Here is a 13,906-nt window from a genome sequence, read left to right on the forward strand (position 1 = left end):
TATATAAAATTAAAGATATTATATATAAAATCAAAGATAATTTTTCTTTTATATATATATATATATAAATTTACCGAAATATTATTTAGGCACTAAAGGGTCTAGTTTGGACTTACTTATTCAGTTATGTGTTAACATTTAAGTTATGATAATTTTGGTGTTTTTTAAAATCACCTTCTTTGTATTGTAATGTTTTGACAACTTTTTAGAAAATTAATTTACTGTTGATAATTAATAGGGATAATGTTTATTTAACTCATTCATGATAATAATTTGAAAATCATGTCTTTTTAATTGTGTTACTTTTGAAGTCAAGGAGCGATATTGCGATCTTGTCAATTCAAAAAAATTCTTGGATAAAATATTATTAATCATAAACAAAACACAAATAATTCTCAAGCTAGGACAGTTCGAACAGTTCGAGCTTAAGCAGTGATCAGTATGAAATGTCAATTCGTTATGTCTGAAGTTCAAACGATTCGGACAGTAAATAAATATAGTATGCCTTGGAAACAAAAGAGCAGTTAAATAAAATTCCTATATTTATTGATATCATCCTACAAATATCCTGAACCATCCTGGACATATTCAGGATGATTCTGAGAATGACTTGTGAAGTCTGAGTTCGAAATGTAATAATTTCGAACTTTCAGCTCAGAAGTGGGTTAAAATAGTTCGAACATACATTCAATCCGAACTATTTAACGTTCGAACTTAAGATTCGAACTGTCCGAATTGTCAAATCGTCTGATGTTTCCGAGCACTAATTTGAACGTCATTTTACAAGTACGAAATACACGTCGGAATATTAATCGCGGACTTTTATTTGCAAATATGTCGAAAACGAGTATATTTGAAGCTAATAAAAAAATGATGATGCAAATTTCATCGTGCTTGACGTTACGCCGTTCATGTTTCGGTTAATTTCAGGGTACCCGGTAGTATCGCTACGTCACGATTCGTCGCGCAAACAGTACAGTGCACGGTGTATAAATGTGATTTAACGAAAAGCACACACTGTAGTCGACGGACGTGTTTGCTGGTGTTTGTCCGTAATACGATAATCGCTGCCTACCCCAGTGCGATTGTTTGTACATACGTCGGCCGCGAGCAGTTTCCGTAGCAATAATTCCCGTTCCGAGAGAGATCATGAAATATGCGAAATATGTACGAAACGTGCAGCCGTGTGAGCGGAAAATTATTACGATTTATTTATTCGTTCCGTTTTCTACGATGTCGCGATTTTTTTTCTGTCAGACCCCATAATGTATTTACGAGGATTGCACCGTTCATTTTCGACGGTTCGTTGCGCAAAATGGCAATTTTGAAGAAGACGACTCGGTCAATTCGTGAATTACGGCATAATGAATAACAAAAATTTCCGCAAACTCAATATAGCAACGCGAATGTAGAAAAAGGTCTGTTCGCGTTGCTTGAAATCATCAAAAATTTTTGCATTTAAAACGGGATAAACGTATAATATTCGAGTGCTGAAGAGAAAGAAAAAAAAATGCTAAGTGCAAAAAAGTGCAAGCAACGTAGACAGATCTAATGTGACTAAAGAGTCGAATAAGTTTGATATCGACGAAGAGTTGGACCTTATTGAGAAAGTTCAATACCGGAATGCCGTGTAATGTACGAAGTCGCGGCTCCACCTTGAAAATTGAGCGGATGCATCAAAGAGAAAGAGATCTGACAAAGTGGTTTCGTCTTTCCGCACAGTTTCCCGTTTCCTCATTTTGCTCAATGATTCGTACACCTTCTGCTAGAGACTCGGTCACGGTAATGGAGAAACGTGATGCGCGTGCACCACATGGGCGTGTCACTCATATACGGTCACGTACGCGCAGTTGTTAATAGAATGTACTCTTCCTCGCAGATGTTCGACATTTTACCCGGTCATCCGATAACGACGCAACGTTCTCCAATATCGGAAGTTATATTATCCATAAATAATAATAACTTGTCGGAGAATTTGTTGAAATATACCTAAATTGTAACATATAGCTCTATTTCTTCAATTTAATTATCACTTAGTTAATTAAATTATTATAATTACGAAAATTACGCAAATTGCGAATATCATCTTTTTCTTCAATTCAATTAATTTTATTGAAATTAATAATCATTTTGTATGAGCTTTGAAAAAATCTACTATCTTAAAATAGAAATCTATTATTATACATTTTTTATAATATAATATAAATCTGCGTATAGCAAATAAAATTTAATAAATTCGAGGAAGTACATGTGAATACATATTTGTATAAACCCTCTAAGAGTGAGTAATGCATATTTATAATTTTTACTTTAAAATTAAATTTGGATTAAATTCGAGGTTAATGGAAGATTAATTGTTCAAGATTTGTGCAAATTATTGTAGTTACACTTAACAATTGAAGATGGAAATGTAGTATTGAACAATGAAATAAAGAACCGCTAAAAAGTTATACGTCGATATACATTGATATAGAATAATAATAGATTCTTTATTCCTAAAACATTTTTGAGCAAAATCATTAAAAAAATTGTTTTTTTTATAACAAAGTAATGATGTTTCTAGAAGGTTAATCGTAAATAATTATCTATATTGGATATTAATATCATCTATTAACTATTGTCGCTCAGTAATTATAAATATTCTTTTGACATTATTCAATAATTTAAAAAATTAATTAGCGCTATGAGATATTTGCTACTTAATGAATAACGTAAAGTGCATAAAGTTATAAAATTAATTCCTACTCACTTATTTCTTACAAAATTCAAGTAGTTTTATAAGAAGTGTACACTGCAATTCTCATCATACCAATTTAATAGTATAATTTATAATTTTATTTCAATCTTTGCTAATTATTATCTAGCAATTAAATCATCAGATTATAGCATTAAATAGTATAAAGTAGTTTTTTGTGCTTTGACATTTCTGACGTTCAAAAATGTTCTTCATTTTTAATATTTTGTGTAATATTATTTTATGTGAAACTTGAAGAATAAAATTTATTCACTGGCCATAATCACATTTATCCCACGATAATGCATTTTATAAAACGCTAAGACTCACCGTGATAATGGAGGGGCGCGGCGCGCCGGTGAAATGTTCGATGACCTCCCAGTTGGATTTCTTGATAGGCGGGGTGTGCGGCGTTCTCGGTGTATTAGGAGTGTGTGGTTGCGAGGACGGTGTAGAGGCTTTGGAACCTGACGTATTAAACAGCAACTCGACGCGAGGTTTACCGCCGTCATGACTACTGTTCACATGTTGCCTGAGGCTTGCCCATCTCCTGGTGGACCTGGGGGCTCCGCTTATTCTGTGCCCAATTTCGCCCTGGCGGAAAGGTCACAATCATTCAATTGGCAAAATTATGTTCTCGATGATTAATTAATCACGAAATTTCTTTAAAATCTATATTTGTGATTCCATATATTTCAGTTTCTTTTATTTGAAAATAACAAACAAGGAATTCTAATGTTATTTTACTTATAACAAACAAGAAATTCTAAACTTATTTTACTCTTATAATAAAAACATGATTTTTATAATACTTTATTTTTTTGAAGGAACAATATCGATTGTATCTATTGGTATAAGTACCGATAACTTTCGAATTATTTTTATATGGTAGCTAAAACAGATGTTTTTTTTTAAAATACATGAAAACGTAGTGCATAATTAATTTGTTATAATGACTGTAGCCTATATAAATAACTTGCATATGAATTTATATATAAATAACATTTTTTATTGATATTTTTTATCAACTTGAAGTAAAATATTTTTATGTATCTTACTTAAAATATGATCTGTCAACTATATTTATCACATTTTATACACGTAATGTCTAATAATAAGTTTTATAAGCTTGAAAAGCTTAACGAAAATATAGATAGAAAAATAATTATTCTGATGCCATTTAATTTAGATATAATTTCTCTGTTTACCGCGAAAGATATTTTAAGACATTTTTAATATCGGATCAGGAGTGTTGTGTCACAGAGATGCTATTATTTATGTCGCCTTAGGCGTCGAAAGTATCTACTTGGTTCTACTCAAAGCAAAGATGAAACATCCTAAGCAACGTCAAAAGAAAGTCGACACCCGTTACGTAAATTTTCGTAACTTTGCGCGGAAATTGCAATACGAAGAGAACGTGAAGCCACGTTTTTGCGCTACAATACATGAACTACGTCAAAATTCCCTCAAAATCTTCCTTCTTCTAACTTGAGCACGTCGCTTGTCTCATCTTCATGTATCCGAGATTATAAAAATATTTTTAAAACGTATATACTTAGAACTACTATCGTCTTCTCTTTCTGCATCCAGAATTACAAAAATATCTTTACAACATACAAGCTACTCAGGATGTAATAAATATCATAATATACCTACTACGTAAGCATTAAAGAACGTTGCAACGAGATACAACTTTCTTGAAGCAAAATTTCCGCGAAAAAAAGAAGTCGAGTAAACTTGAAGTTTCTCGAGAAACTCGTGTTCTTAAAACGGAAACGCGACAGAACCGGACGGCGGTACATACTCTAAACCAGAAGGTCCGGAAGCGACGTTGTCGGCAAGTGACTTGTCACGTGGTAGTATAAACCTCACGTCATGCTGTCAGAAATTTCATTCTGGTTATCGTCCAACGTACGCGCGTTTATTCCATCGTCGTGTCGTCGTGGTCCGCCGTGAAAACGCGACGCAAGTCGTCGATGCGGAAAACGGCAGGCGGTAAAACTCGCAAAGCGAGGCTCGCTTTTTCAGGATCGATAAACGTGACAACTCCGAAATGGACCTACGGGAACGGGAACTGAAACTGAAACTGCGACCGTAGTAAACAAGCCGCATCGCTCTCGTTTCGCGTGCTTACCGTGTCTTTCTCTCGCGGAACGAAGCACTTCACCCCGTTTTCAATGCAGCCTCTCGATGCCACGTTTTGCGCAGCCATGCATATATCTGTGCATGCGGCCAGGAACAAGAGCGCGCGAGAGAGTCCTCGTATGTCGTGTGCAGTCACTATTGTGCCGCAGTCTTGCGTAAATACGTATGATTGTCGCCTTATTACGGCGCATAAACGACCAAGAGTGAATTCGTTGAATTATTCGTAGTACATTTAATGACATTAATACGACAAGGACAGTTGTGAACTTCCCTTGACAGTGAAACTTTATCATACATGATGTTGCGGGTTCTTAATAGTTGAAACAATTTAAAGTCTGCAATGTAAATTATGTCTCTATTTGTATTTAATATTTAATATGATCATGTTTGGCATTATAATGCAACTTTTATTAATCTGGAGAGAATTTAGTAATATTTTTTAACTTTTTAGTTAATAGAAATTTTAAATCCAAGAAATGGAAAAATATATATATTCAATAATAATAAAAAATACGTAATGCTAGAAAAAATTCTTTCTTTTCTCTTTTTTCATCATAAATTGATATCGCATTCTTTATCGGCCAATTATCTTTATTGCATTGTAAGTCGCATTCTCCTGAAATATATATTGAAGGGAAAAGAGGGAAAAAAGTGAAAGAGAAAAGAATGAAATAGAGGCTCAGGCTTTTCTTTTCGCGGAAAAACAAACTTAATACGACGCTGACATTCTTTGTGCATCCTCTCATGTTGAGGGATTCGTGAGGGAATTTTATTGAAGACATCCCCATGTATGCTTTCTTCGAGCCAGGGTCGGATTAAGAACTAGTCGCGAGAGTGTAATGCTCCTTTTCTTATCTATTCATGTATTACACGCGCTCGAACATTCTGTAAAGATTTCTTCGAAGCTTTCAATGTCTAGGGAGAACTCGAATTGAATGTCACATCAACCTTATACGCAAGTTAATCAATAGGAACGACTTTGTAAATGGGAATATTTCTTCATTGGCAATTTTATTAGGATAAAATTAAATTAAGATAAGATCGGAATTTAATTATCTCTACGTTAAATTTTGAAGATATATATAAAATTAATTCAGAATATTAGTTTAAATGAAGATAATTAAAAGTACTGTTTTATCGTAAAAATATATAAAATAGTACAATGAAAATAAGAAACAAAAATAGGAATGAAAGAATTGAAGAAATTCTTGACATGAAAGTTATTTTGCTATTTTTGGAAAGACGCTGCTTTGAAGTAACTAAATCCATCCCTCTTTTGAGAGTGAAATGTGAGATCTGACTTTCTTCACGTCTACACATATGTGTCGCATGACAATCCTGGTGCGCGTGTTCTTCATTCTTATTTCTACACACAGTATACGCCCTGAACGCGCGTTCGCAAACGGTCATGCCTTCTCTCGATTTCACGCTCTTTCTCGTGTATCATCCGTGTATCGTCTTGGTATTCACCAAGCAGTTTTCAGCTCGGCGAACCTTTCAACGACGGAAACTTTCATCATGTCGCTGCAGACTCATGCACTTTTCATGATAACGAGGCATAGGTCGTAATGCGCTTCTTAATGGTGCTTCGGTATCGCGGTACACGACATCTAGTTTACCTCGAATATGATAAATAACGGTTCTATATTTGCGCCGCTTCAAATTTCTAATTTAAAAAATCGATGATCATAATTTTTTGTAACATTAATAATGGTTACATAAATAAATTAAATAAGTAAGGAGAGAAGACCAAGGACGATCGAGGTTAGATTTTAATGCCTAATAATATTTTTATATATGTAAGTTCTTAAAATTATAAATTGAAGCTGAAATAATAATATCACAATTGTATTAATTGTTGATTTAATAATAATGCCACATCTTAAAAAATTGCAAAAAATATATTGAGAAAATTTCTTTACAAGGTCCTTCCCTTATTTAATTTCTGTAGTATCCTTGATTTTATATAGATATCCTGTACTTTTCTTTACATGATTAAAGTTCCTAAGTTATAATACCTAAATACATTTATATTACTTATTAGAGATAATTTGACTTTTTCTTTCATCCGGTCTTCCATCAATGAATAAAAGAAGTATTTCTATAAAATACACGATTGGCGTTTCATAATTTTTCCCGCCATATAAGCTCATCGATATTTCATACGGTGTGCTCTTTGATATCGCGTGTTGTGGAAATCGTTCTATTATAACTGACGGTATTCCCAGGGCGCAGAGAATCCGATATCGTTCTACTTTTTCGTCAGACGAGCGAATGTCGGAGCGTACACTGACACGTATCACTAATGTCGCTTCGTGTAAAGTTTCGACGCATTTTATTAAGTCTCGGGCCACAATCTCGCTTTAAGAAGCTTTAAGCCGAAAGAGCAATAATTTCTATCTTTAAACTGTTTTGCGCAATCTTTAGACTTTAACCGTTAGACTTAAGTGAATTGAGGCTAGGTCCATAACCTTGCTTTAAGAGACCATAAGCCGTAAGCTTTAAGTAGTAAGTGACGATATATCGGCCACAGAACTTATGCTTTTAGGCCGTAAGAATTGGGTTTCGCTCAATTCGCTTAAGTCTAATAGATTAAAGCCTATAAAGACTACACAAAAATAGTTTAAAGACAGAAATTATTGTTACTTAATCTCTTTCGATTTATGACGTAAGGCTTCTTAAAGCAAGGTTGTGAAACTAGTCTGAGCAAAACTCAATTCTTACGGCCTAAAAGCATAAGTTCTGTGGCCGATATATCGTCACTTACAATTTATGGCTTTATACGGCTTCTTAAAGCAAGGTTGTGGACTTAGACTAACGAATCTCAAGGAGGATATAAAACTCATATTCGACTATGCATTTACTTTGCGTAACCATACATTCTAAATTTCTTGGAGCAAACTTTCACTTCAAAAGGGTGAAAATATAGCCTTATTTTTTTTAAAAGAGTGAAAATTGTCAATCTTTTTCAAGAAGTGAAATACTTCATTCCTTTCCAAAAATTGCTATATTTTCACTCTCTTGGAACGAAATTTTATTCCAAGAAATTTAGAATGTTTGATGACAATATTTGATGAATCTTTCACTTAAACGTTTATATACAACGTGCTTTTGATAATTAAATTTGATAATTAAATTTTTTTTCGGGTTTACCGTAAATGTGAAGGTACGGTGTGAAATTATACGTTTAGTTTTAATGGAATTACCGAAATGAAATCTCAGAAATATAGTTACGAGGAAGGAAATTAATTAACATTTCTTACATTAATCCATGGTTTCTCTATGAACAAATAATTAACCATGGCGTGATGGAAGACTGAAATAAAAAAATGAAGTATATATTTTGTTTTCTAAATTACTCGCGTAATTTCCCTCGTAATTGTATCGAGCATATGTTTTTTCTATTCATATTTGCACTCTGTTGATTAAATGAAAAGGTAGCGTAATTACACTTACACGGCAACAACTGATTATTCTAGATTGTACTTTATTCCGTATTTTCCCATCAATCAATTTTAATCATGTTGAGTATATCGAAGAGAGCATTAATTCTGTTTATTGAATAAAAACATTGCATTTGACATATCACATCGTAACTGGCACGGTATTAATTATATAACAAATTATCCATGTTATATAATAGATATTTTATACACTGTATAATGAAAATCGAGTAAAAAATGAAATTCGATTGAGAAATTTAACGGCCAGTTGAAAAGCACAAAAATTTCTCAATTCCAAAATTCATATTCACATTTATTTAATATCTTTATCTTGAATGGTACATCTGCAAAATATCTTCACGTTTTGCAATGCTTTTCTAGGAATAATTTAACCAATCAAATTGTTAGATTCGCTTCCCTTGCAAAGAGAGTCGATGGGTTATAATTGATTATTACGTGCGAAGCGGCTTGTTCGCATCATTCATTACGTGAAAAATTGTGGGTGAAAATTGTCAGCGAGTACCGCTTTTAAATTATTCAACAACTTTTCCGCGGACACTTCGTTCGTGCTGATTAGTAGGGAAACTTGCACACGAGGATCCAAGAAATGTGACAGGCCCCGCGAGCGCGCTTGCTATATTTCACATTGCATATTACCGGAGCCGTGTGCTCCGTGTTTCTTGACGCGTCCAATTCGAAACGTTTCTTTTCCTCTATTCTAATTCTCTAATGACGTACGTGCGCTTTTTCACACCGCTCACCAACGCGAACCTCATTTGTAACGATCAAGTACACACAGAAAAATATCAATCTACTGCTAAGAAAAGTGATTACTCAATTTATTTTCTTCCTTTTAAGTAACGTTATCTTTATCAAAGAATATTTTCTTGATGATAATTTTAAAATATACTTATTACAAAATTTTAGAAAAACTCATTATTATGTACCTACTCAAAACAAAAATTAATTTTCTTTTGAAGAATATTATAAATTGATCGAAGAAACGAACTTTTTATAATAAGCAAATCGAATTTATTTTAATTTAATAAACCTGATTGAAGTATTAAACTTACTTAGATTCAGATATATTTTGAATACATTTAATCTGATGAACTTATGATAAATTTGCGGATATATGAATTTTTGAAATATTTGAAATAAGTAATTATTATTACTTGTGCATATTTTTCTGTGTGTGTTGAACTAAATAAAAGAGGTACTTTCGACAGCAAATATTACTTTATTTTTTTTGTTAAATCAATAACATAAAATTGAATGTTTCTATTAAAAAAAAAGTTACATCATAATTACTTTAATAATTTGAGAACCATATTCTGATGTCAGTAAAAAGAAGTTAAGGAGTTGTAAGAATTTAGGAAACTTTAAATTAAACTTTTTTTTAGTATGATTATTTTGTTATACAGAGATTTCGTATGATAATTACGTATTATAATTATGCAAATGATTTTCTTGTATTTGCTATTTCAAATTTTAACCGATGAGTGGCTTCGTTTGTATTGTTACTACGTTGCATCCTGAATTCGCTAGGAAAGTATCAATTACAACGGTAACACCGGCGAACGCAGCACGCATATGCATGTGTGGTTAGAAAACGGAATATTTTATAACTATATATAATTATAATTATTTAGAGAAAAAAGTTAATATAATTACACGGATTTTATATATATATATATATAAAACTCTAATTTCTACTGTGAGGCAAAAAACATTTTTTAAATCAATAATACGTAATTTTTATTAACGAAAAATGTATATACAAAAATATATGAATATATGCGTACGTTTTTTAAATGTATATATTAACGAAAAATGTTTCTAGAAAATATTCGCTTAGAACGTCTGAAATTGCCATAAACCGAGTATAGGGTAAAACCAGGGATTATGGCATAGGTTACTAATATGGAATAATGGCTTATTTTTTAAACAAAGCATTGCAATCTGGCGGCAATCGCTGAAAGTTATTGCAACTGTTACCAAACATGTCATAACAAGCAATGAACTCGGTCTGACCAACCGTTTTGCTACAATTAATATTTATTCATTTTCGTTACGTCAGGAGATCCGGCAGCTTTTTCTAAAAAGTGTTCTCACAAACTGAAGGTAAGTTTTTTTTTAATGCTTATATTGCACAGACGCTTTTAATAATGTTGCATGAACAATATTATGCAGATTAATTGCTATTTAAAACTTGTTTGTTGCTACGGAAAGACTGTTTGTTATATGACGACATGCAGGTAATGTGGAATACATCGAGGGTTGGGAATATAACTTTTTGATTCTTCTTGTGAATAATGTTTATTCTAGATGCTAATATTTATTGTACGTCATAATTTAATTTGATTCAAGATTTAATTGTATTCTTTGTTGTCCATGCGTAATAACGTTCAATGATGCTATTATATTTTCTGTGTTATTGTACAATAAAAATGTGAACAGTTTTCTATTTTTCTTGATCAGTTTATATAAATAAACAAATTTGGACTTCATTTATTGTATTATTTATTACTATGGTCAAAATTTCATCGGTATTCCATATTACATCCCATTTTTTAGACCCCCCCCATTTTCTCACTTTTGACTTTTTTGTTAATATTGATGTTGGACTTAAATTTTGGCGACTTTCATTTATTGGATGTTGTAGCTAACATATTCCTCAAGAGTTCTGTGTAAGTTTAAAGTCTTCATATGCATTTATATCGGAGCAATGTTAATTTAAAAAAAGTTATTCCATAATCCCTGCTTCCATAAAACCCTACATTATTCGAACCAAAACGTTGGACAAAAAAGCGAAGAAAATAGATCGGCCTTGCGTTATCCACATTATTTGCGCAGGTGAAGCACGCGTTTGTCACTCCACCAATAAATGACCCCTATGTGATCGGAGAATACACAAAATTACAAAGAGCCCCTTCTGTAGAACTATACGTTCCCGATATTCTGTAGAACTATATTTTCCGAAAAAGAAACGTTATAAAAGCAATGAAAAAAGTATAATTTGTTACGTCTACAAAATACCATTTATTGTCAACTTCTTCATCAGCAATGATGCATAAATACTAAATTTAATTATTTGCAATTTTACATTCTCCTACTAACAATAAGATAATTAAGTATAATGAGCGTTGCAAAATAACATAAGTGCTATTTGCGCAGCATGCTATTTTAATTGTACAAGGGATAATTAAACACCGTGTTCCTCATTTATTATCTTATCCTAATGTTTCTTCTTTAATTCCCTGTTGACCATTTTATTACATTCTAGATCGCTTCTATTAATCTCTAAATGTAATTTTCTTTTTTCGCATTGTTAATTTTTTGCACCGTATTACATATTTAGTTTAGAATTTATTTTATATATACGCTTATATATTAATTTAATCAATATCGCATTTTAATTCTTTATACACTGTTATATATGATACCTACAATTTATTTTACGTACACGTATATAGCTGTATATACCTATATTTCAAATCGATTGCGTTCATTATTGTTCACTGCAATGAATATCGGTCCATTAATGAGTTACGAAACGTAACCGATTTTTTTTCTTCATCGGCAAATGGGATCGTGGCGCTAAATGGAATTGCGCGGCGTGAAATGCATTTAAGAGGAGGTTTCGCCCGAACACGTGCATACGCCTGTGGTATTCCGCGTATGCACGCATTGTGCACGCGACAGTTTAGTTACAGATGGCGGTGGATTACACATACGCATCCGGGATGAAATCCGCTTTGTTCTGAACTACAGCCTTCAACTAGAAAGTATTAGCCCATATGAGTATTAAGGCATCACGTGCATTCCTCAACCGCATTATGATCACGTGAGCACATTAAATCGCGAATGCAATGTGGGATAGGGACCTATGTATAAAGAGCAAGACATTAAAACGATAATGCCATCTCGCTGCGAGAACGGCATGCGATTATTGGAAAGGTGATTCACGTTTGTAAGTGGTCCATAAACGTCGCCTAAACGTCCCCTTTAACATCAGTCGTCGACTTAATCGGTCTATCGAGCTTTATTTTTTTACGCATTATATTTCCGACGGCAGGTTTAATATTTTAACACCGCTATATACCGTCGCTTTCTGTTTAAATTCTCACCATAATTATTAGACGACTTTATCTTACGTCTTTTATTAAAATATACTGGATGACAATCAGGAAGTTGTTGAAATTAAATAGCTATCAATTACTTTCTAAAAAACTTTTAGAATGAATCTTATTTTGAAGAGTGAAATTTCACTCTTAAAGATTGAAAATTGAGTCACTCTTTTTCAAAATTGGCTCAATTTTCTGCATTCTTTAGAGTGAAATTTCACTCCAAAGAATTTAAAGAGTATAATAATAAGTAGAACGAAATAAGTTATAACTATACAGAAAAAAAACCTATTTTAAATTTGTTAACATAAGAAAAAGAAAGTTAACGTTAACAAATATACATTTACAGACTTGTAAAAAGAAATATATAGAAGTCTAACATTTAATTGATTACGTGATTACATTAGATTCAATATGTTTAGAAAATCTCGTTATAGACAGTGTTATTTTCATTGAAAGAAATTTTTCTGAAGTTCTTTGAACGCGTAATTATTAATATTAGAGAAAATATATGTAACACTTCATCTGTAAATTAAATCTTTTAAAAGCGAAATTTAACTCTCAAATTTCACTTTTACTTTTGTTCAAATTTTAATTTTTATTAAAGAGTTCAACATTTGAATTAAAAAACCATTTAGTAATAGAGATATTATAAAGTAAGTCTGAATTTTTTCACATTTTTTGAAAACCTAGAACAGTATAAAAATATTGGTTTGAACAAGAAACACCCAAATTGCAGATAATGGAGGTAATATGATTGCAAACGGAGGGTTAATGATTTTCACACGTCATGTTTAGTGTGCCAATTTAAAGTGCTTTCCATCAAAGGATGACACAATGTAATACAGAATCATTACCATGTTGTTGTTTGCCAATGTTAAACAAAGATCAAATGATTTACTGTGTTATATTATGCCATTTGTATCTCTTGTTGAAAAGCACTTTCAGATCATCACGGTCATCATTTCGAAAATATATCACTAAGTCATGCAACCACCCGAATTGTTAGCTCGTATAACATTAATTTCTTTCAAGTTTATATTATACAGGGTGTAACTGAAATAACACCTACTAATCATATAATGCTATTCTTAATAAAAAACTGAGACGAAGAGTCCTCTACCATTTTGCAATTTTCGCAATATTTTTTTTTAGTTAGGTATCCAATGAGCAAAATGTTTAAAATCGACGTATAAGATAGCTTTAAGATATCTTTAAGAGTTCTTTAAGAAAAATCTTCAAAATATTTCACAAAGAACATGGAAAGATATTTAAAAATTGTCTTATACATCGATTTTATCCGTTTACTCGGCAATATTTCGAAATTAATATCTCGTTAACTATTGAGAAAATTGCAAAATGGTAGAGGACTTTTCGACTTACAAGGGAAGTTTCACAACTGTCTGGAACCGATTTAATTCTCCATGAAATATGTTGTTAAACACGAAAATCTAAGA

The 13,906-nt window shown here is 32.1% G+C and overlaps 1 protein-coding gene across 1 annotated transcript in view; it reads right to left on the bottom strand.

Moving 5' to 3' along the window:
- Window positions 1-13,906, bottom strand: part of LOC108722120 (adenylate cyclase type 6) — a 112,852-nt gene that overhangs the window by 89,952 nt on the left and 8,994 nt on the right. Inside the window, exon 3 of the mRNA XM_018447061.1 lies at window positions 3,065-3,328. Coding sequence (XP_018302563.1) covers window positions 3,065-3,328 — 264 coding nt within the window. The remainder of the gene's footprint in view (window positions 1-3,064; window positions 3,329-13,906) is intronic.

Source organism: Mycetomoellerius zeteki, unplaced genomic scaffold (genome assembly GCF_001594055.1).
Source record: "Mycetomoellerius zeteki isolate Tzet28-1 unplaced genomic scaffold, Tzet1.0 scaffold197, whole genome shotgun sequence".
In the NCBI taxonomy this organism is placed as follows: domain Eukaryota; kingdom Metazoa; phylum Arthropoda; class Insecta; order Hymenoptera; family Formicidae; genus Mycetomoellerius; species Mycetomoellerius zeteki.